The sequence below is a fragment of the Sardina pilchardus genome, chromosome 3 (genome assembly GCF_963854185.1).
Source record: "Sardina pilchardus chromosome 3, fSarPil1.1, whole genome shotgun sequence".
Taxonomy (NCBI): domain Eukaryota; kingdom Metazoa; phylum Chordata; class Actinopteri; order Clupeiformes; family Clupeidae; genus Sardina; species Sardina pilchardus.
Window position 1 is genome coordinate 15,366,469 of NC_084996.1, and position 20,703 is coordinate 15,387,171.

Consider the following 20,703-nt stretch of genomic DNA (forward strand, 5'->3'; position numbering starts at 1 on the left):
TTGATTTTGATACGTGAAAGCCTTGGGATGTGAGATGTGAGTTTTTAAATATGGCTCCAAAAAACAATACATTTGTACAGTTTGCAGGGGACACTGGAACAACAGGCTACAGCACTTGTGCCATACATGGGTCCGAGTGCCCATGGGGACCCAGGTTTGAGTCCGACCTCATTTCCCAATCCCACCCCATCTCTCTCTCCTGCTTGCTTCCTCTCTCTCTCTCTACTGTCCTATACAAATAAAGGCAAAAAGCCCAAAAAATATACTTAAAAGAAAATTGGTAAGGTTTGCTCTGAAAATAGTCAGTGCAAAATTTAGTGAAGATTGGATACTATGTGTGACCTGTGAACACTTTTTGTGTGTTTTTGATAGAATCCAATATGGTGGCTAGATCAATTACGTTGACATCACTAACTGGCATGCGTCGGCCCTAGAACCTCCCACAGTAACAGACTCCACAGACTCTAGTACGTTTTATTTCTAAACACATCAATAGTTACAGGCCAAAATGTAATTTAGCTAATTGCAGCACTCCCTACAGGTCAAAGATCGCCAAATTTCTTCTGCACCTTGTTTAATTTCAATACATGAAAGAGTTGCTGAGATATGAGCTCACTTTCTGTTTGGTGACGTTGCCACGATTTTGATTGGCTATCACAGGTGAACGCTTTGGACAGTCGCTCCAGAAAGTAATGCGGTGGTAAGGCATGGCCTGGTGTGTGCCAAATTTGAAGATAGGATAACATTTCTGAAGAAAGAAAGCTGCTCTCAAATTGTGGGTGTCATCCTAATGGCACGAGTGTGTGCAGTGCCAAATTCCATGTTATACGAACAAAAAATGGCACATCTACGGGCTCTGCACTAGTACCTACATCCAACTTTGACTTGTTGGTGGCGCTAGAATGCTCAATGCTCGACATGAAACTTATGAGATGAATTATGTGACGTCCCAAATCAGTGTGCCAATTTTTACAACTTTTTACCAGACGGTTTTATGGGCTGCCATATAGACTCCCATGGCGGAAGCTTAATAATAGGAAGAATGTGTAAACACAATGAGTACCCAGTACCCAATGCAACATCACTGTTTGGCCCACAATCTTATAATATCTTGGGACAATAAGTTCTATAACAGGAAGACAGAGTGCAAGGATAATGAGGTTTTACAGAAAATGAAAGTATTATAAGTATTATCATATTATATCATAGTATATTAAGCACACACTACTAAAGAAATCTCACAGTATTATTACAGTTCTTTTTTGTAATAGACCATGTGGAACAAACCTGTTGGGCTTAGCCCAACTTGGGCATATGTGGTCTTGGTCTAACTATTACAATAATACTGTGAGATTTCTTTAGTAGTGTGTGCTTAATATAATATATGCTAAGTTACCATCAAATATTTCAAAGGGGTTAGTGTTTGTTTCTATGAGTAAAACTAAAAGGGCATCATTAGAGAGGCCTTTGATTAGGGGACCTGTCTTGCTCAGTGACTAGCCTACTACAAAATATGACAGACCGTTTGTAACAGCCCAAACTAATTGTCACGCTTACAATAGTCTACACAGACAATCGTCTTATCCTTCGGCAGCCGCCGGGAAACATGTTCCAACTAAATTTCCTGTGAAGTCACATACCACTGCTTCCTTCTGCATTCCTCCCATTTGACTCTGAACACGCCCAACAGTCAGACGAACACGCCCTAGTGAACAACAAGGCTTTGGCTAAAGTTCGATCCACAGGATTCATGATCCACAACCGGGAATTTTTCAGGGGTGGTGGCTGTTGGTGGACAAAACTTGCGACTGACTTCCAGAATTATATGGTTAAGCGTGAGAATTTTGAGAAATTCTTCCAGCTTGTGTTCAGCAGGGTTTTTTTTACTTGGATCTTAAATATATACATATTTTAGATCAACATATAATAACCGAAGCAAAGGTGGACATTTAAGCCAGCTGTCTGTTTTCCAAGTTTTTGCTAGCCAAGGACTGCGCTACGTCCAGCTAGAACTAGTTGGCTAACAAATTAGCTGTTTAGCTTGATAGTTTGTTACAGCACGGTCAAGTCAAACGTTTAAGATATTGCGGATCAATGCAGGCCATAAAGTGTGTAGTTGTTGGAGACGGGTGAGTACAACAACAAAAACAGACTGATTCATTTGCATTTACATATTTTTAAAACGAGCAGAATTACATCTCATTGTAACTGTCTATTGTGTGCTAGTTAACTTTGTGAACTTTCTGTAGCAGTTCGTCAAATTGCAGCAACTTATTTAGCTAAGTTACCTAGCCAGCACACGGAGGTTAGCACGAGGCTAACGTTGGATGTGTTTGTAACTTGGCTAGTTTTTTAGCGATAAAGCCCGTGTAAAGCAAAGCGCACGTACCTCAGCCTTGATATCGTATTTTCTTTTATGCTGTTTGGTGTATTTACTTTAAGTTATTGACATCTTGTTGACTCATGACGTTGTATTCATTTTTTTAACGTTTACGTTTATTAGCCGGTTATTCTAGCATGCTAGATTCGGCCACCGTGTTGATTCAATCTGTGCTTTCCTCTTCTCTAGCCAACACTGCTTGCTTGCTTGCTTGGTTAGTTAGTTAGGTCAAGAGATTGAAAGTTACAGATTACGTCTGGACATTTTTAGATGACATGTGGCATTGTTTCATTGTTAATTAACGTTACCCATTAACGTTATTCTATCCGCAAAATTGACTAAAACCATGGCATCAACAGTGTAAATTAGATTGTTTGATTCGTGTGGACTTCTGTGTTGCAAAAGTCATAAGGACGGAAAGCCTTCTATGTAAATCATGAAATTCCTCCATTCATTGGAATTTTCTTGCGGTGGTGAACACATCTAACTGTACAGTTTTCATTGCCATGGCCTTAACATATTTCAATGAAACTGAGGTCAACATTAACACATGGACATTGTAAACACAGCGAGATTAGTTTCGCTCGGCTCAGTTCAGTAGCCTGTAGCTAATTTGGGTTGCGTTGTAATGCGTTGACGGAAGTTTAATTTGCGTTTACTTCGCAATGTTTACGAACATCACATAATGGATTAAAACAAGTCAATGTTACATCGTATTTTAATGGCATGTGCTATTTACCTAAGCAATAGTAAGATTTGTGTTAATTCTCCTTTTGCCGCTTTTCCTTGAAAGTACCCATTTCCTCACTAGTTTGAGCGCCTCCGCTAACTTCAACTCAAAAAGCATGGCAGAAGTGTTGATATAAGCGGAGGAGCAAATGGCATCTGTCACAGGAATATCATATTCGGTCTAAGGCCTGTCAACACAACTGTATTGAACTTTGAGTGAGCATTAGCTAACAAGACATTAGGAACATAATGCAACAGAGCTCATGTCAGAAGTGTCTAATGTTGCCTTATTTTTTACCTCGTCAGGGCTGTGGGAAAAACATGTCTCCTGATCAGCTATACTACAAATGCCTTCCCTGGGGAGTATATCCCCACAGTGTAAGTAATCAATCATTGAGTTTAAAGTAAATGTTTCATCAGTGACCGCCTGCTTTCAAAGCTGTGTGCAGTGGACTAAATTGTTGGGTCCCACTCCCAGCAAAAATTCATACATGACTTGTGATGGCTTATACTGTTTCTATGTCAGCAAGTGCTCATCACAGGAGATGTAGTCTTTTGGGAGAAATCTAAAAAGCTGTTGCTTTTTCTCCGGAAGCTCAATGCTGTATTCCTTGATAAAAAAGAATATGTGTTATTTTGCCAGGTTCGACAACTACTCTGCAAATGTGATGGTGGATGGTAAGCCGGTCAACCTTGGCTTGTGGGATACTGCAGGACAGGAAGATTATGACCGACTACGCCCTCTTTCCTATCCACAGACGGTATGCTCTTTTTCACATTGAAAGCTCTAAACCTGTGCCATAACTGATTGAATGAACAAAAACTTGGCATGATAATTAATGAATGTGTAACTTTTAACTAATATTTTTCACTTATTCAGATCAATATTGTATTTACCCATTTGAGTAAAGCCTGTTTGAATATGTGTTTTTGTACTACATTCATATTGTATATCCCATCTTTAGGATGTGTTCCTGATCTGCTTCTCCCTCGTGAGTCCTGCATCTTTTGAAAATGTTCGAGCAAAGGTAAAGGGATATCTTTTGACATTTGAATTTTCTTTTGAATTTGCAAAAACTCGAATGGTAATTTGAGGACATTGCATTTACATGTGGATGACTTTATTGACAGTGGTACCCAGAGGTCAGACACCACTGTCCCAACACTCCCATCATCCTTGTGGGCACCAAACTTGACCTTAGAGATGACAAGGACACAATCGAGAAGTTGAAAGAAAAGAAACTCACCCCCATTACGTACCCACAGGGCCTGGCTATGGCAAAAGAGATCGGTAGGTTCTCTCTTCAACCAAACAGCTGCATTTACTTTGTCATCGGACAGTTTGGAAAGTGATTTCATGTGGTGAAAATTGTAGTTTTTTCATTGGTTTAATTCAGGAAGGTATGGTTCTACAACCTATTGTCCTCTAGGTTGTTTTCTGAATGACTGGCAATTTAGCATCCCTTATAGGTCTTCTAGTAATATTATCATATGATGCATTTTCACTATTCTGGTGATTTATTCAATATCATGTCATGTAGAGAGGAACGACCCCATAATAAATGGACTCTGCCTGCATCTTTACATCTTTGATCTCTCCTTTGGTTGCCTTTGACCTGAATATGCTGTGCTTCCTCTCTCAGGAGCTGTGAAGTACCTTGAGTGCTCCGCCCTGACGCAGCGTGGCCTGAAGACCGTGTTCGATGAAGCCATCAGGGCTGTCCTGTGCCCTCCCCCAGTCAAGAGGAGGAAGAGGAAGTGCTCTTTGCTCTAGATCTGCTCATCACCAAGACGAGGGAGAAAGAGGGAGCACAATGGCATATGGGAAGTCTGTGCAGAGTTTTATCCCTGCTTATTGTAACTACCACTACAAATGTGTATCAGAAGGAAGCAGATTTTTTTTTTTTACTTCCACCATCTTTTTCGTCAGTTGTTTGAATGCAAACTACAAATCAACTCCAAGTCCCACTTTTTGCAAGACACTACAAGCATTTGAAATTCCTGCGGCCTTCTTGAGCTTCAATTTTTAAATATATTCAAAAGGGTTTTTTTTTCTGTTGTGTAATGATGTACTTTTTTTTATTTAGAAGTTTGTTTACAGTATTTTTGTACCATATGAAGAGTTTGCCATCGTGGCAGTGTCATGCCCAACTCATATTACAAACACCACTTTCTCCTTGCTTGTGAAGTTACCAGAGAAGGGAGAGTATTTAATGAAGCACTGGAAAACAGGTAGAAAGGAAGTGTTTGCAAAACACTGTTGTCCTGATTAAATGTGTCTTTTGTTGATGACTGGGTACCATCTGCAGGCAAGAAATAGGTGAATTATGAGGTCTGATTGGAGGTCCAATGGAGGATCTTGCAGTATTGCTTATGACTCTGATCACCTCAAATGTTAGCTTTTTTATGTTATACCTACCTACAGAAGGTCAAATAGCTAAACCCTGATTGAAACGCCTCAGAGGCCAGGCCAGGCCAGGCCGTTTGTGAACATGCCACACCGCCACTTATTTCCATATGCACGAGGAGAAAACTGATGCCAAAGTAGCCATCTTCATTCTACTGCTGGTGTACAAGCAAGTGTACAAAACAATGATAAAGGAAAATACAAAAAGTAGGTAGACATTTCACTCCGTACTTGATCTTGACTTGTACCACAAATAACCTTTTATTATCATTGTAGTACTAAACTGTTAAATGTTTTTTCATGCAACAGGTTTTGGCATTAGACATAATAAAATGTGCAATACATAGGCTGCTGATCCCTACACATATTATACATTCTTTGAACCAGTGACTAAGGAAAAGAATAGAAAATATGTTAGTGAAGAAGATTCAAGCCAGCAGTGTAACCCAGTTATTATGGGTAATTGTAAGAAATCAACTTTTTTTTAAGTGAAAATCAATTAAAATTTAACACTATTCCTTGTTTGTTTTTATTTACAAATATTTGCTTTTTGCAGCTACAACTGATACCATTAACAGTCTGTACACAAAGTACAACAAAATATTTATTTTCCAAAGAAATGGCATATCTCCATATCTCCAATTCAATTTATAACAATCTCTTATCAACATAAGGCAATAAATTAAATCCATTCAATGGCAATCACTGAAAGCGCAACTGCGCTTTGAAGTTCATGTGTCCACATAACGGAGCAGTGTTCCTGATGTTGTTGGAATGCTGGAGAAGAAAAATACAATGAGAAAAAGCTACTTGCTCAATACTAAACTGAATTTGTAGTATGGTTGTATATACTATATATAGCAGTATAGTAGGTGTACAGTATATTGTAGCATCCGCCCCAGAAAGGTGATTAATGTGGAAATGAAGCATACAATTAAAATTAGTGCAACACATGTAATACTACTAAATTAGTTAACTTTATGGTAACCTCCATATAATTCAAGACCCAGGTGAAATGACATATGTTGGGAATATACTGAGCCCTTGTTAAATACGCCTTTTTTGTGGAATGTACACATGGACTTCTGATACTGGGTGAGATTGTTTGCTTTCCTTATTTTTTTAGTTCATTGAAGAGATTGATTTACATTTGCAGTGGATTGATTGTTCGGATTGAAGCGCTCAGGAGGAGCATGTTATTTTGTTCCGCTGCAGCTCGTAGTGTTTAAAAACTCGGCCTTGAAGGCCTTCCCTTCCTTACTATCCTTCATAATCCTCTCTTCACCTCACACAAATAAATATACACATTAGAATTCAGTTTGAGTTTGTTACATACACACCAGGGGTGGAAATAAAAATTTGGAAATGTGAAAATCTATCAGTCAATAGCAGATTTCTGGTCAAATTAACCAGCCACTCAATGTTAAAATATGACTGTGTCTGAAATCTACCAGCCACTCTCACATTTGACCAGCATTTGGCTGGTGGCTGGTGCTAATTTCCATCCCTGATACACACACACATATACAGTGGGTATAGTAAGTATTCACACCCATGCTAAAGTTGACTAAAAAGAGGAATATAAAATCATCTTTAGAGAATTGATTGTAATGCCTTAATTCAAAAAATGAGTAAAAATCAAACCGTTAAGGACACTAATTTTCTTTGTGACTGAAGAATGTATCGTAAATAGATAAATGTTCTTCCTTAAATACAGGTTGCATAAGTAATTGACCCCTATGTTAAATTCCCATAGGAGCAGGAGGATTTTTTATATGTTTTTATTTTTAAAGGCCAGCTATTTCATGGATCCAGGATATTATGCATCCTGATAAAGTTCCCTTGGCCTTTGAAATTAAAATAGCCCCACATCATCACATACCCTTCACCATAGCTAGAGATTGGCATGGTGCTTTTTCCAGTTAGCCTATTAGCCTGTTTGATGCTCATTGAGCTCAATGCAAATCAAACAGGCTAATAGGCTAACTGGAAAAAGCACCATGCCAATCTCTAGCCATGGTGAAGGGTATGTGATGATGTGGGGCTATTTTAATTTCAAAGGCCAAGGGAACTTCATCAGGATGCATAATATCCTGGATCCATAAAATAGCTGGCCTTTAAAAATAAAAACATATCAAAAATCCTCCTGCTCCTATGGGAATTTAACATAGGGTTCAATTACTTATGCAACCTGTATTTAAGGAAGAACATTTATCTATTTACGATACATTCTTCAATCACAAAGAAAATTAGTGTCCTTAGCGGTTTGATTTTTACTCATTTTTTTAATTAAAGCATTACAATCAATTCTCAAAAGATGATTTTATATTCCTCTTTTTAGTCAACTTTAGCATGGGTGTGAATACTTACTATACCCACTGTATATACCGGTATATGAGAGAGAGAGGACTATAACAGTTTTGTGTGGTTTTACCTCTCCACCAGTTCTGCGCCCATAAGGTCATATATGTGGTATTTAATGGGAAACTTCACTAGGGAGGTGGTGCGCCTCCCCTCCAGCTCGTTCTTCAAGACCTCCCCATATCTGGCTTTTTTGACCATATTCAGTACAGCTTTTCGGCCTAAGAAAGACAAAGGTTACTCAAGAGTTACTCAACTCTAATTCACGATTCAGGGTTAAGGGTCTAAAATATGCACACTACACAGACACACTGCAAGCATCACTATGTTCACTGCCAAGTTGGGACACATTAACCATTACCCTCAGTGATAGAGCAAATTGCTGATAACACTTAACCTCATAAGTTAAATTATCAAGGGGGACAATCTATATACACTATATTGCCAAAAGTATTGGGTCACCTGCCTTGACCCCCCATATGACTATAACAGCTTCAACAGTTCTGGGAACTCAGTTTCCAGTTTCAGTTTCCAGTTTAATTCATCCCAAAGGTGTTCTATTGTGTTGAGGTCAGGACTCTGTGCAGGCCAGTCAAGTTCATCCACACCAAACTCTGTCATCCATGTCTATCTGGACCTTGCTTGGTGCACCGGTACACAGTCACAGTTGGAACATGAAGTGGCCATCCCCAAACTGTTCCCATAAAGTTGGAGCATGGAATTGTCCAAAATCTCTTGGTTAATGCTGAAGCATTCAGAGTTCCTTTCACTGGAACTAAGAGACCAAGCTCAGCTCAGGGATGGCGCCTTCCTGTTCCAACATGACTGTACACCAGTGCACAAAGCAAGGTCCATAAAGACATGAATGGTGTGGATGAACCTGACTGACCTCAACCCAAAAGAACACCTTTGAGATGAAGAGAGCAGACTGAGATCCAGTCCCCTCGCCCAACATCAGTGTGTGACCTCACAAATGTGTTTCTGGAAGAATGGTTAAAAATCCCCATAAACACACTCCTAAGCCTTCCCAGAAGAGCTGAAGCTGTTATAGCTACAAAGAGTGGGCCGACGTCATATTATACCCTATATATTAAGAATAGGATTCTTAATATTCATATTCATATGGGGGTCAAGGCAGGTGACTTAATACTTTTGGCAATATAGTGTATACTGACTTAGTTTGGACAAAAATGCCTGCTAAATTCAAAAATTAAAATGTACCTTGAACCAAGTACTTGGTGAATTTGCCAGAGTTGGGAACTGAAAGCCACCAGCTGCCAGCATCTCTGACTGTCAATACTCCACATTTTACAAGCAGCCTAAATGAAAAGAGCAGATTCATACAATTTAGCCTTCTCCATATCAGTGACAAAAAAAATTCTAAAAATGTAAAGCTTGTTTAATTGTCTCCCCTACGTGATCTCTGAATCCGTGAACAAGAACTCCTTCAGCATTTTGTCTTTGTTGAAGCTGAGTTCAGTGCAGGATGGCACCACTTTATTCAGAAACTTCTCTACTGTTCCTTGGCTCTCTGTACCAGCAATCCCTGCCAGGACCTTGTCCTTATAGTCTGCTGTGAACACCAGCCCAAAGGTGTCTGCGTCAAAACCCAGCTGGAACATCATCACCGCTCCCTGCTCCCTGAGCAGATTCTATTAATGATATTGAAATAATGTCACAATCATTATAGTCAAGTTCAAATACAATTACAGACAAACCATCCCTCTTATAATCATTATCTTTGCGTTGTATAGGACCATGTAGTGACATGCACCAAAATAATAATTTAAAAAGAGGAGCGCCACCGTAGACCACTCACTAGTTGCCTGTCCACCAAGGTCTTGCCACTGTGTAGGCTGTACAGCTGATGCTTCATTACTATTGTTGGTAGAGAGTCGTTGAAAACTTTGCGAGGAAAGAGAGTCATCAGGTACTCCAAACTGGACTTTATATCCAGAGGTCCATCTAGGTCGTATGGAAAATGAAGAAATTGCATAAGTATTGGGGTATTTTGTTAAAATGAGTTATTTGTCAGGAAAATGCTATCATAACAACAGTGTTTACCTTGATCTGCCTCTCCACATTGTGGTTTACCAAACGTGTTCTCTGTAAAACGTCGTTTAGTAACTTTGAACGTGTCCGAAATCAGTGTCCTTTTCCTGTTCATCCCTGTGACGAGTGGTGATATTACAGGCACATGTAAGTATAGATTTTCCTTTCCACATTCCTCAACACTCTCTCCTAACTAATGTTCTTTTAAAACTTGGATATTAGTGTAACTATCCAAATTTGATTTGATAATTTGATAGTACAAATCTGGTTAACTTCCCTAACTTCTGATGACCAACGTTAACAAGTAGCTAACTAGACAATCTTTGTTACCACCATGTGAACATGACTTACCGGAATTGATATCATGCCTAGGATTTTGCCAGTGAAATATCACACGAAAAGCTATAAAAATCCCCCACAACGAAGACAAAAATAGCTTTCTTTACTTGGCTATGCAGGCTCTGGCTATGTCTAGCTTTAGCCTTTAGAGCTCCCTGTTTCAAAACACAACTTTCTGAAGACTTTCCGGGTTATCATAGTGGGAGTTCATCAAAATACAAGTCTATGTGTGACTTATATCTTATAATATAGACCGCGCATCTAATATTTGCTAAAATATGATGATTTAGTTTGAAGAATAGCTGAACGTAACTACATTTTTTAGAAGGGAAATTAATATTAAATAATTTTCTCGCGTGGAAGAGGTCGCTCCCACGTGGCTTTTAATATGACAATGTGTAACCCGGAAGTAGTGCGAGCGGTTCTAATAAGCTCATTCGAATGGATGCAGCGCTGCGCAGATCTGGCGGAACGCAATGCATGCTGGACATCAACACAACGCATGTTTGCATTGTACGAAAGACCAGCGTAAATCACGTGCAGTCAAATCTGCGCATTGCTGTATGCACTCTAATGAACCTCATGGCAATGCTACGGTTGTGGATGTAGCGCGATTTGGATGTAGCAGAGTCAATTTGCTGTTGCCCAAAGTGTTGTTATGCACATGCAGGAATGAGAAGAGTTTGCATGTATATCTCGCTGGTGATGATCATGGAAATGCATCGTTGTAACATCCACTATCAACTCTGAAATCAACTTGAATGTCAGACCTGTTTGTTTACTTCTTCATTTGATTAGCTCGGTTATCATAACTGACAACGTCTTTAAGTAATCTGGTCGTGGTGGTGCTGTTAACAATTGATAGATTAAGTCATTTGTGAGTATGGACCGTCATTACAACAGAGGCCACTTCAGCTCTGAAGGCCATCAAAATCGTTTCAGGCAGGAGAGGTCATCCTTAAAAAGAGGTCATGAACAGGACAGGGGAAATGAAATTAATGCCAGACGTGTGAGACCTAATGAGTCCGTTTCTTCCTTACAAACCATGAGCGTTTTGCGTCAGCTTTATGACAAAGACTTTCCTGTTTACAAACAGCCTGTGGAAATCGGATATTTTTCTTTAGATTCCAAGCGAAAGTTTTGGAATGACGCAAGGCAACTTCGTTATTATGTTGAGCCTGAAAAATGTCCCAACTTCAACCTGAGGGATGGTTATCATGATCGTTTCGTGAAAAGGGATGACAGCATTAAAGAGAAACTTGACCACATTCTGCGATGGATTTTGGCAAATAGGCACAAAGTGCAGTCTAAAAATGAAACCAGGTAAGTCACCTATTTTGAGTCTAGTGCCCACCTGTTTGGATAGTTGCCAGATTTGTAATATTGTGAACCATTCTCATTCCCAGTCCGGTAGGTGTAGACTTTGTTACTTGGCGTGGCCACCTAACCAAGCTGTTAACCACTCCATATGAGACACAGGAGGGCTGGTTGCTTGCTGTGTCCAAACTGGCTGGGACTCTTTACATTAGTGAAGTGGAAACCGAGTATGCCTGCAGAAACCGAGAGAACCGGACGGAAAGACACGAGGAGATGATGTATTGGGGCTACAAATTTGAACAGTACACCTGTGCAGGTAACTTTCTACCAAATGTAACTTAGTTTTTTCATAAGCATATTTTCAGGTTCTCCTCCTTACGAAAGATAAATGTTTCCCCATCAGATGAAGCGCATAGTAGTCCTGACTCTGGAGGGGTGGTCAACACCAATGAAGCATTCTGCACAGTTGTCCAGACACGACTTGCTGAACACAAGCTGCTCTTCTCAGGGGAAGTGGACTGTCGTGATGCCAATCCTCAAGCACCCCAAGCTCCTGCCTGCTACTTTGAGCTGAAGACCTCTGCTGAGATCCATACCCCCAAACAACGCAGCAACTTCCATAGGTCTCAACAATGTCATCCTGGTCATACTGTATCTTGAGCTTTGAAACCAATTATAGTTACTTAGGAATGTTCTCTATTATACTTATCGGTCCACTGTGTTTTCAGGTACAAGCTTCTTAAATGGTGGGCACAGTCTTTTCTTCCTGGTGTTCCCAAGATTGTGGCTGGGTTTCGAGACCACGATGGACAAGTGATTGATGTGGAGACATTTAAAACATCCCAAATATCCCAGCTAATCAAGGTTTGTCTCCATGAGTCATAAAATGTCTTGGAATTGGTCAGCATAAACCCAGGGGTTTATGACATTGTGTGGACTCATGGTGTTTCTTTTCTCAGACATGTTCCATATACAAATGTATAACAATAATTTCTCTCACTTGATGCAGACTGAATATAACTGTTGGAAACCAACGGTTTGCATGAACTTCTGCAGTGACTTTCTGTCCTTTGTAAGAAAGACTGTCAGAGAGGATGATCCAAGGTGAGGATGTCTTCAATCTGCCAAGATACATGCTGTGTTGTTCAAAACATTAGGCTGGGTGAACCCTGCCTGAACTTCCGGGGAATTTGAATTTCGCCCGGCAGCTCAGGCTGGAAACCAGCAGATCTTTTTCCTCTGTTTACTGCCAGAACCTTTGGCTCCAATCAGAAACGGCCATACTCAAGTCCTGGCACGCTATTGGCCGGTGGTGTGACGATAACGAAACTTAAGCGAAGTGCAGTAGAAACAAAGCGCAGCCTCGCCAGACTAATGTTCAATCTTAAAAGATTAAGCTTAGTATGGTGAAAACCAGACTATCAAAACATGGTACAATAAACAAGTCATTTATCTCCCCCAGGACCGTATACTTGTTCTCGTGGAACCCACACAAAGACGTCACATTTACAATCCACAGAGACTCGGAGTATACCTTCCTGCCAGACTGGTTTGTGAAAGAAATGACAAGGCCTCTTTCTGAAACTCCTGCTCCACCACGTACCTGAAATGAAACTAAACCATTAACAGACTTTAGATGCATGTCAGTCAAGGTAAATTATTTTAAGCTTGAATGACAAAAGCAGTGTCTGGATGTACAGACCCAAGTTTTGTGCATTTCAAATGCATTTACTTGTGAACGTGTAACACATATACAGACATTCACATGTACAGACATCTTCCATTCTTTCAGATTTCTTTTCATTGTCTTGATTTTTATACTGTAAATAGTTTGAAGGGATTAAACTGGGGTTTTTTGTTTTTTTTATGTGAAAAACTGTGTTTTAATTTTTTAATTTTTATTTTTTTATGTGAAACACAGACATGTGAGGTGTTGAGACCAACAAGGCTTGAATAGTTGCCTGAAATTCTTCCAGAATCTGGTGAAATGTGAGTTGCTCAGGGATCGTGATAGTCGTTTATCAGTGCATCATACTTTATATGTCAATATCAGAAACCAGTTTTTAATCCCTTGAACCTCGAGCTTCCAGTACAGGTAAATAGGTAAGCAAACTAAGCATGTGTTGAATATGCTGTATGTCCTCAGATCACAGACAAATGCATACAGATATTTACTCTGACCATAACTCAACCATCAGCTTGGAATGACAAGCTTCAACGTAAATAAATAAACTAACGTTTAAATAAACTCTTATCTGGCAAACAATGTAGACAAATATCAAGGTACTACTTGAAGATAAAAACATGTTTCCCTATGGTCATACAGCAATGATTTATGTCAAAAATCATTCAATGATGCTGTTGTGTGATAAAGCTATCAATTTAACAAGGGAACCTTCTTAAATTAAAATGTAGACATTCCAGTAATCATTGTAAAAGGGACATTTTATTCTGTTACTTTTATAATGCTAGTACTTTCAAAACTCTGCCATGATAAACAGAGATATTACTCCAGTCATGTCTTTTACTATTATTTATTGCCCATATCGGGAGGGTGTCAATATGCAGGACTGTTCAAAAGCATTACATTTCGTAAATACTTACAAATCGAAGACGAAAGTGTTTAACAATAAAGATAATCAAAGCAGGGGCTGAAAACAGAACTGCATTATAATTTCTCCATGAAGATGTAAACAGTAGTGTAAACAATCATAAATTATACAAATGTTATAAATTACAAAAGGTTACAGAATGATCCAGACGGTTATGCTTACAACTAAATCGTTTGTATGTGTCAAAACATCAGTAGGGACACCTAAGAGGAGCAGTCAAAAAACACACCATGGAAGGCCAAATAGAGAATCATTTAAACGAACACATATTAAGCTTTGTTGTTTGTTATTTTCATTGGCAAAAAAAGAGCAACACATTCAGACAAAGATGCCTCCCTCTTAAGTAGAATGACAAGATGCATATGATGTGTCCGTACATGTACAACAACGACACCCTGAGTCTACCTTTGGTTATCCCTCTATATTAACAGAATCAGAATCAGCTTTATTGGCCAGGTTTGCGTAAACAAACAAGACATTTGACTCCGACACATGCATTTTTTTTCCAACTACTCATCCTCTGATAAATACCCCTGTATGATGCATCAACACTGGCAAAGATAACACTTTCTTAAATGAACTTACATTTAGAATAAGACAGGTTAAAATGACCAACTATTCCAGTGATCAAGTTACACTAAAAACAAACATAAATTTGGGTACATGAGCCACCCCAGTGCAAACACAGTGCTCTTCCCTGGCCATCACCTGGTATTGAGGCACTTGCATTTTAAGGAAGCATAAATCTAGATTCTAAAGCGATATGGCTTATGGCTTCTGGCTTCTTAAGTCACCCATCATGATCACAGTAAGTATTGCATATATATGATATTGGGTAATGTAAAATGGACTAATTTTATAATGCTGCATAGAGTGAAACTGTTATTGAGTCCTAATCCTGCACAGAATTGATGAATATCTCGCCACCTACTATTTCGAACCCTTTCAAAATCTTGTTCCTTTCTTGTTCTGTCAGTACATTAACAGACATAGCTGTTTTTAAAGTCACATTTGTTCAATTTTATGTCAGAGTTTCATCAAACGACCATTTTAATATGTAATGAAATTGCACATTCTGCTGCTTTAACCAATGTCTTATTTAATATCCTCCTGTCAAACTATTACTTCAATCAGTTTAGGCTGAGGGCAGTCTACTATTATACAAGATCACCGCAATCCAGTTAACATAGACTCTTTCTAGAGTTTCCTTCAAACCAGAGTTCTACTAGCTAAGTGGTTTACTTCTCTCATTGTTATATAATTCCAATGGAATCTTAACATGATTATCCATCACATTTACTGTGATTGCTATAAAATTGAGAAGAAAAACAGCATTGGTTTCTGAGGTTGACCGCAACAACAAACCTCCACCCACCTACAATCTAGATACTTTATTGATCCCCAAGGGGAAATCTATTAGGGGTAATCTATTCACACGTGAGCTACATGGCAGTCATTTGCAAGCAAGGTCTACACGTTGCTTCCCATTTGAAAAGCTTTATTCTATACTTAACAGAAGAACAGACAAGAATACCTGTCCACTAGAGTATTGTGAAGCTCTAGGCATTGCCAATCCCAGCAGTATAAACTGAAACTAAGTCCAAGTTAGCATCATCTCGATCTAGAGGAATTCAGAGGATCTGCACCGTTGTAGCAAAATATTAACAGCACAATTAAAATGAATTCAGGTTTTAATTATAACAGTTGCAATCATCCTGACAACTGTGTGAAGAAAGGCTGTGCTTGTAGGGATGCAACTTTGTCATATTGAATCATATTGTCCTCGTTCTATTAATTATCACCATAAATGGTTGATTTGCTGTAGACAAGAAGAACGAAGCTCTGTATGATCACTGGTTAATTATTAGACTATCCCTAGATCAGATCATCAATTTTTTTTTTTTCAGTGAGTTAATGGTCATGGTCACCGTGTAGCTTTAGGATAGCAACCTTTAAAGTTGTTAGCTGATAGGCTGCATAGATGTTATGGCCAAATTAGTACCATTGGAAAAAAATCTCTGACCCTTCACACACTTCCTATAAACTCCCTATTCTTTGTTTAAGCCCTGTGCCAACCAACACAACAAACAGCTCCCATCAACCCTGCTTAGCTCCATGCTGACCTAATTCAAATTACCCCCCACACAATAATTTGCCTTTTAGTAAACTATGCTGTGAACAGTCATCAGCTTAGGATTATTTCGTAAGAGGCACCAATTACTAAATACTCACTGGCACTTAGTCAGATACAACATCTTTTTTAAAAGGCATACATCAAATATGACAGGTGTTAATAATGTTATGCCCATTAGGGAATAACATTCAAGAATGCATCTCACTCACCCTGGTCAACAGTGAATTGCGTGACTGTGGTCACCAATGAGGATGAAGCAATGACTAGTCCCGAGGTGAAGTGAGATAAGAAAAGAAGAGGTAGTGGAGAGAAAACAGCCTGCCAGTGATTAGTTTCCAAGAGAGCACATGGAGGAGAGATCATCATTGCTTCAGTTTCTTGTTAAGGCCCATGACCTTGAAGGTCGCAGTCATGATCTTCTCGTACACAACGAACATAAGGGCAGCAGTTAGCACTGTCTGAAGCAGCTTAGCTTCCAGACCTTTGTAGAGACCCCAGACTCCATGCCTCCTGTTGGAGGTGCACAAGAGAGAAGAAATATGGCAGTATAAGACATAGAAAACTATTTCATGGCATTTATAATGTACGGCGAAGGGTGTAATTGCATCATAGGGAGGGGCACAGCTGTGCCGTTTGGCTGGATAGTAGGCCTTCATTGTATGAATGTGTTGCACTTACTTGATTCGGTCCATCAGCAGATGCATCACATTCTGAAGACTTCCAAACAAGCCTCCTTTGCCCTCTGCTTTGTACTGGCCAAACTGTGAAACAGCAGGCCATTCAAAAATGAGGTTGACTTCATAGCTCTTCCTATGTTGCAGTTTTGTAATATTTGAAGTTATATCCAACAGACACCGTTGAACTTGTTTTTACTCATTGAAACTGAAGAGAATAAAAGCAAAAACTGTTAACTGAGGAAATGGGTGAGAAAGACTGTTACCCTTAGGATGGCCTGGACAGTCTGAAGTGGATAGGTTGCTGATGTTGCGATTGCCTTAGCAACGGCTCCAATGAGAAATATCTCCATGGAAGAAATCTGTCAGTAAACACAGAAAATAAATTCACAGCCACAATCATATTGAAGACAGACGGTTAAATGCCTCTTGAATGAAGACAGCAGGTAAAAAGTAATGAAGAAACATACCCTTCTGCCCCCTTGTCCTGCCCTCCTTTTCATGGCCTCGTAAAACATGAATTGGACAGCAGGGTTAAGTACCAGCACCAGGGAGGGCAGTGTCCCGTTCCACAGAGTGCCCACTCCCTCGTTAGCAATGATCTGGGAGAAGGCATCTATATGAGAGACAGACAACGCAGATGTTAGCACTCTGTGGCTATCTGACTGGCCATCCAGTTGCTGCCAGTGCCACTAGCCTAGAGCTTACACAGTATGCCACACCTTCCATGAAATCTTGAGAAAAAAATATTTTCTGTACACCATAGATTGTGTAGATTATGAAAGTGAAAGGCCACCTATGGGCTATCTCTGGCATACACCACTGACCGAAAATGCCTCTGTAGTGGGTCTGCTGCAGATCCTCATTCCTGAATTTGGCTCCTTGGAGTTTAAGGCGAGTGTTCACCACCCACATGGGTGTGGTCAGGAGCACATTCACTGACCCTGTGGAAGTGTGAAGAAAAAAAAAAACATTAATTCCATCATCATTCAATGAATTCATTATTTCATCATACAGAGTCCTTTAAAAGTCAGACAAAATAGATATTTTACCTTAAGATAACGGTTTCAAACTTATTTTAATGCCACACTGATATTGTGGCACAGAAATCTCTGACATTGCTGATGAGCTCTCAGTCAGAGCACCTGTGGTATTGTGGTCAGAGGTAGGATCCGAACTCTTCATCGGATTTGGACTAAATGGGTTTCCCATTAACAAATGGGTATCCAGTATGTTGAAAATGTACGTAAAAGGGGGTTTATACATTGTATTATTTTAAAAGCAACGATGTCAGACTCATATCAGGCAATGGGCCGGATTGGTTAGAATGAGAATCATGGGGGCTGTCTTCGTCACTATCATTCTCATGGTCATTATAATTTATAATGTAATATAACTGATGAGTGAACAAGGCATATAGGTGTACTGTGTACTGCTGCAATTTACAGCAAAATAATGTAATTGCACATTTTCCTTTCCTGCATCTTCCTCCCTGGAGATAGTTTGTAGTGCTGGGTTTAGTGGATCAATTACATCCTTATGAATACGAATATCTTTTTTTCCCCTACTCAAAACATCTAGGATCAAATGAAACCTACTGATGAGCACATCTGGCCCTCTGGCCATATATTTGATGCACCTGCTTTAAAAGTTACCACACTGGTATAATCTGCATCTTTCAGATATTCAGCCTACTTGTGCCATTCACAATCCCTTTTTAAGATGTGCTAACAATAGTCAACACATTGGGCCCCAGCAGTGGCGCGACTGGCTGGGGCACCTGCACCGCACGCTGGCGACCCGGGTTCGATTCCCGCCCCGTGGTCCTTTCTGGATCCCACCCCAACGCTCTCTCCCATTCACTTCCTATCTCTCTTCACTATCCTATCATTAAAGGCATAAAAAAGCCCCAAAAAATAAACTTAATAGTCAACACATTGGTGCTTGACCTCATGGCTATGATCAACATACTAAATGGAGTGTAAAGACTGATATGCCCCCTCACCAGAGATAATGCCCATGAGCAAGTCCTTGCCAGGCCATGAGCTACATACTGAATGGAGTGTAAAGACTGATATGCCCCCTCACCAGAGATAATGCCCATGAGCAAGTCCTTGCCAGGCCATGAGCTGCCCTTCACCAGCGCTCTCTTCAGGGTGTTGAATGTATAAAAGTACACAAAGTTGGAGCAGCAAAGGCTAGAGATGACAGGAAACCATCCACGATACAATGACAGTCTGGCAAGACAAGACAAGACGACAAGATCAGCAATAATACGAGGGAGACAGAGACAGTGAACAATTTGCAAAGACAGAGAGGTGAGGAAAAACAGGTCAACTGGCCTCAGCCATTTCATTTTAGAATTTCAATATCATGATTTCTCTGGGATTACTGGAACACAAAAGAGATTACAACCACAAGAGAGTGTTGCAAATCTTAGGAACTGACAAAGTGCAATGTGTACAAGCCATCTTGTAGGTTATGTAATGTATCAAATGGGTTAGTGTGCACAACTGTTCTGTAGCAATCACAGCTTGCAATGTAGCTCTTCAAAAGATACTTACACGCCCTCCTCCTTTGCTATCTCTGCCAAGATTAGGGGTGTTGATTTTGCCTTTCGACTTTCATCCACTAAAACAGTTTGGATGACATGTCAATTTCAGAATATCACCAGACAGGCCATTGCCCACTCACTTCTTTAACATTTGTGTAGGTATGTGTAACATAATCTTGGTTAATACGGAGTATATTACCCCCATCTATAGCCCCTTGTTCCCGTCCAAAGTCTTTCGAAGTAATCTACAATCGACGCCCCCTCCCCTTGCTCACCTTGCAGTCTGATCCTGGCTGTATCCAAGGGAAAGAACACGCTCATTGCAGTCATACTACCCTACAAAGATAAAGAGAGAGCGGTTTGTAAAAGTCCATGGCTGACCATTTCTGAATAGTTCAGAAACAGATCTATGCAGAAAAATTGACAAACTATGTAAGCCTATGACAGACAAGAATCTGATGTGGAAATGTGTTAGTCCTACTCACCACTGCACCTGCCACTGCATGGACGAGGGTCTCGTAAGACAGAAGGCCAACAGCCACACCGCCATTGTCTGACATGTTGTATTTCAACGCGATGACTTTACATGTAAATATTCGTGCAAACAATGCCGCGCAGCTGTCAAACGGCCTCTCCTGTCTTGCGTTAGGTTACTTGATAACTTTCGCTGACATCAGACCATAATGAATAGACTTCCTGCCGGGTTCATGTAAGCAAACAGTCCTTCCTCCCTAAATGTCTTACTCTACCTACAGATAAACCATTGGACTTGCATGTGTTTGATATTGACTGCCCCCTACAGTGATGGAGTTTAAATGTGGAATAATTACGAAAGCTAAGATGCCTAACTAGTGCTTGATACGAGAGACACACACACACACACACACACACACACACACACACACACACACACACACACACACACACACACACACACACACACACACACACACACACACACACACACACACACACACAAACAAAACACACGTATTCAGGTGGTGAAAAGCTTTAATGAATTATCATGATGACCCTATCGATTGTTATTAACCTGATTATGCACTTGTTGTTCTTTAATCAGTAGCCTATTTGATGGGCTAGATTACTTTGGTTCAGCCTTTCACAGCTGTGTTGCATCTTTGGC

At 39.9% G+C, this 20,703-nt stretch overlaps 4 protein-coding genes across 4 annotated transcripts; 2 read left to right on the forward strand and 2 right to left on the reverse strand.

The window, feature by feature from the left end:
* Window positions 1-1,740: 1,740 nt before the first annotated feature.
* LOC134076817 (ras-related C3 botulinum toxin substrate 1-like) lies at window positions 1,741-5,340 on the forward strand. Its single transcript, XM_062532065.1, has 6 exons — window positions 1,741-2,129; window positions 3,416-3,487; window positions 3,753-3,870; window positions 4,075-4,137; window positions 4,241-4,400; window positions 4,753-5,340. The coding sequence occupies exons 1-6, from the start codon at window positions 2,095-2,097 to the stop codon at window positions 4,881-4,883; spliced, it is 579 nt and encodes a 192-aa protein (XP_062388049.1). The 5' UTR covers window positions 1,741-2,094; the 3' UTR covers window positions 4,884-5,340.
* Window positions 5,341-5,753: 413 nt separating this feature from the next.
* LOC134076816 (inactive serine/threonine-protein kinase 19-like) lies at window positions 5,754-10,441 on the reverse strand. Its single transcript, XM_062532064.1, has 7 exons — window positions 10,281-10,441; window positions 9,942-10,046; window positions 9,697-9,842; window positions 9,294-9,529; window positions 9,099-9,196; window positions 7,951-8,098; window positions 5,754-6,293 (listed from the first exon to the last, which is right to left on the reverse strand). The coding sequence occupies exons 2-7, from the start codon at window positions 10,042-10,044 to the stop codon at window positions 6,248-6,250; spliced, it is 777 nt and encodes a 258-aa protein (XP_062388048.1). The 5' UTR covers window positions 10,045-10,046; window positions 10,281-10,441; the 3' UTR covers window positions 5,754-6,247.
* Window positions 10,442-10,837: 396 nt separating this feature from the next.
* dxo (decapping exoribonuclease) lies at window positions 10,838-13,445 on the forward strand. Its single transcript, XM_062532066.1, has 6 exons — window positions 10,838-11,591; window positions 11,675-11,901; window positions 11,989-12,208; window positions 12,314-12,449; window positions 12,595-12,689; window positions 13,048-13,445. Exons 1-6 carry the CDS (start codon window positions 11,152-11,154, stop codon window positions 13,190-13,192), a joined length of 1,263 nt encoding a protein of 420 aa, XP_062388050.1. The 5' UTR covers window positions 10,838-11,151; the 3' UTR covers window positions 13,193-13,445.
* A 563-nt stretch (window positions 13,446-14,008) lies between these two features.
* Window positions 14,009-20,280, reverse strand: slc25a17l (solute carrier family 25 member 17-like). Its single transcript, XM_062532067.1, has 9 exons — window positions 20,045-20,280; window positions 19,835-19,895; window positions 19,570-19,636; window positions 19,094-19,242; window positions 17,833-17,949; window positions 17,476-17,621; window positions 17,272-17,367; window positions 17,010-17,092; window positions 14,009-16,841 (listed from the first exon to the last, which is right to left on the reverse strand). Exons 1-9 carry the CDS (start codon window positions 20,117-20,119, stop codon window positions 16,694-16,696), a joined length of 942 nt encoding a protein of 313 aa, XP_062388051.1. The 5' UTR covers window positions 20,120-20,280; the 3' UTR covers window positions 14,009-16,693.
* Window positions 20,281-20,703: the final 423 nt, after the last annotated feature.

Bases quoted from the DNA above. Each gene is read 5' to 3' on its own strand.
- slc25a17l (XM_062532067.1), bottom strand. From the start codon at position 20,119: ATGTCAGACAATGGCGGTGTGGCTGTTGGCCTTCTGTCTTACGAGACC. The intron at 17,622-17,832 runs GTCAGTGGTGTA...TCTCTCATATAG, and splicing joins CCACTACAGAGGCATTTTCG to ATGCCTTCTCCCAGATCATT. The intron at 17,368-17,475 runs GTATGTTTCTTC...GTTTACTGACAG, and splicing joins CAGGACAAGGGGGCAGAAGG to ATTTCTTCCATGGAGATATT.
- LOC134076817 (XM_062532065.1), top strand. From the start codon at position 2,095: ATGCAGGCCATAAAGTGTGTAGTTGTTGGAGACGG. The intron at 3,488-3,752 runs GTAAGTAATCAA...TTATTTTGCCAG, and splicing joins GGGGAGTATATCCCCACAGT to GTTCGACAACTACTCTGCAA. The intron at 3,871-4,074 runs GTATGCTCTTTT...TCCCATCTTTAG, and splicing joins CTCTTTCCTATCCACAGACG to GATGTGTTCCTGATCTGCTT.
- LOC134076816 (XM_062532064.1), bottom strand. From the start codon at position 10,044: ATGAACAGGAAAAGGACACTGATTTCGGACACGTTCAAAGTTACTAAA. The intron at 9,843-9,941 runs GTAAACACTGTT...CATACGACCTAG, and splicing joins ATGTGGAGAGGCAGATCAAG to ATGGACCTCTGGATATAAAG. The intron at 9,197-9,293 runs GTAGGGGAGACA...CTTTTCATTTAG, and splicing joins TTCACGGATTCAGAGATCAC to GCTGCTTGTAAAATGTGGAG.
- dxo (XM_062532066.1), top strand. From the start codon at position 11,152: ATGGACCGTCATTACAACAGAGGCCACTTCAGCTCTGAAGGCCATCAA. The intron at 11,902-11,988 runs GTAACTTTCTAC...TTTCCCCATCAG, and splicing joins TGAACAGTACACCTGTGCAG to ATGAAGCGCATAGTAGTCCT. The intron at 12,450-12,594 runs GTTTGTCTCCAT...CACTTGATGCAG, and splicing joins AAATATCCCAGCTAATCAAG to ACTGAATATAACTGTTGGAA.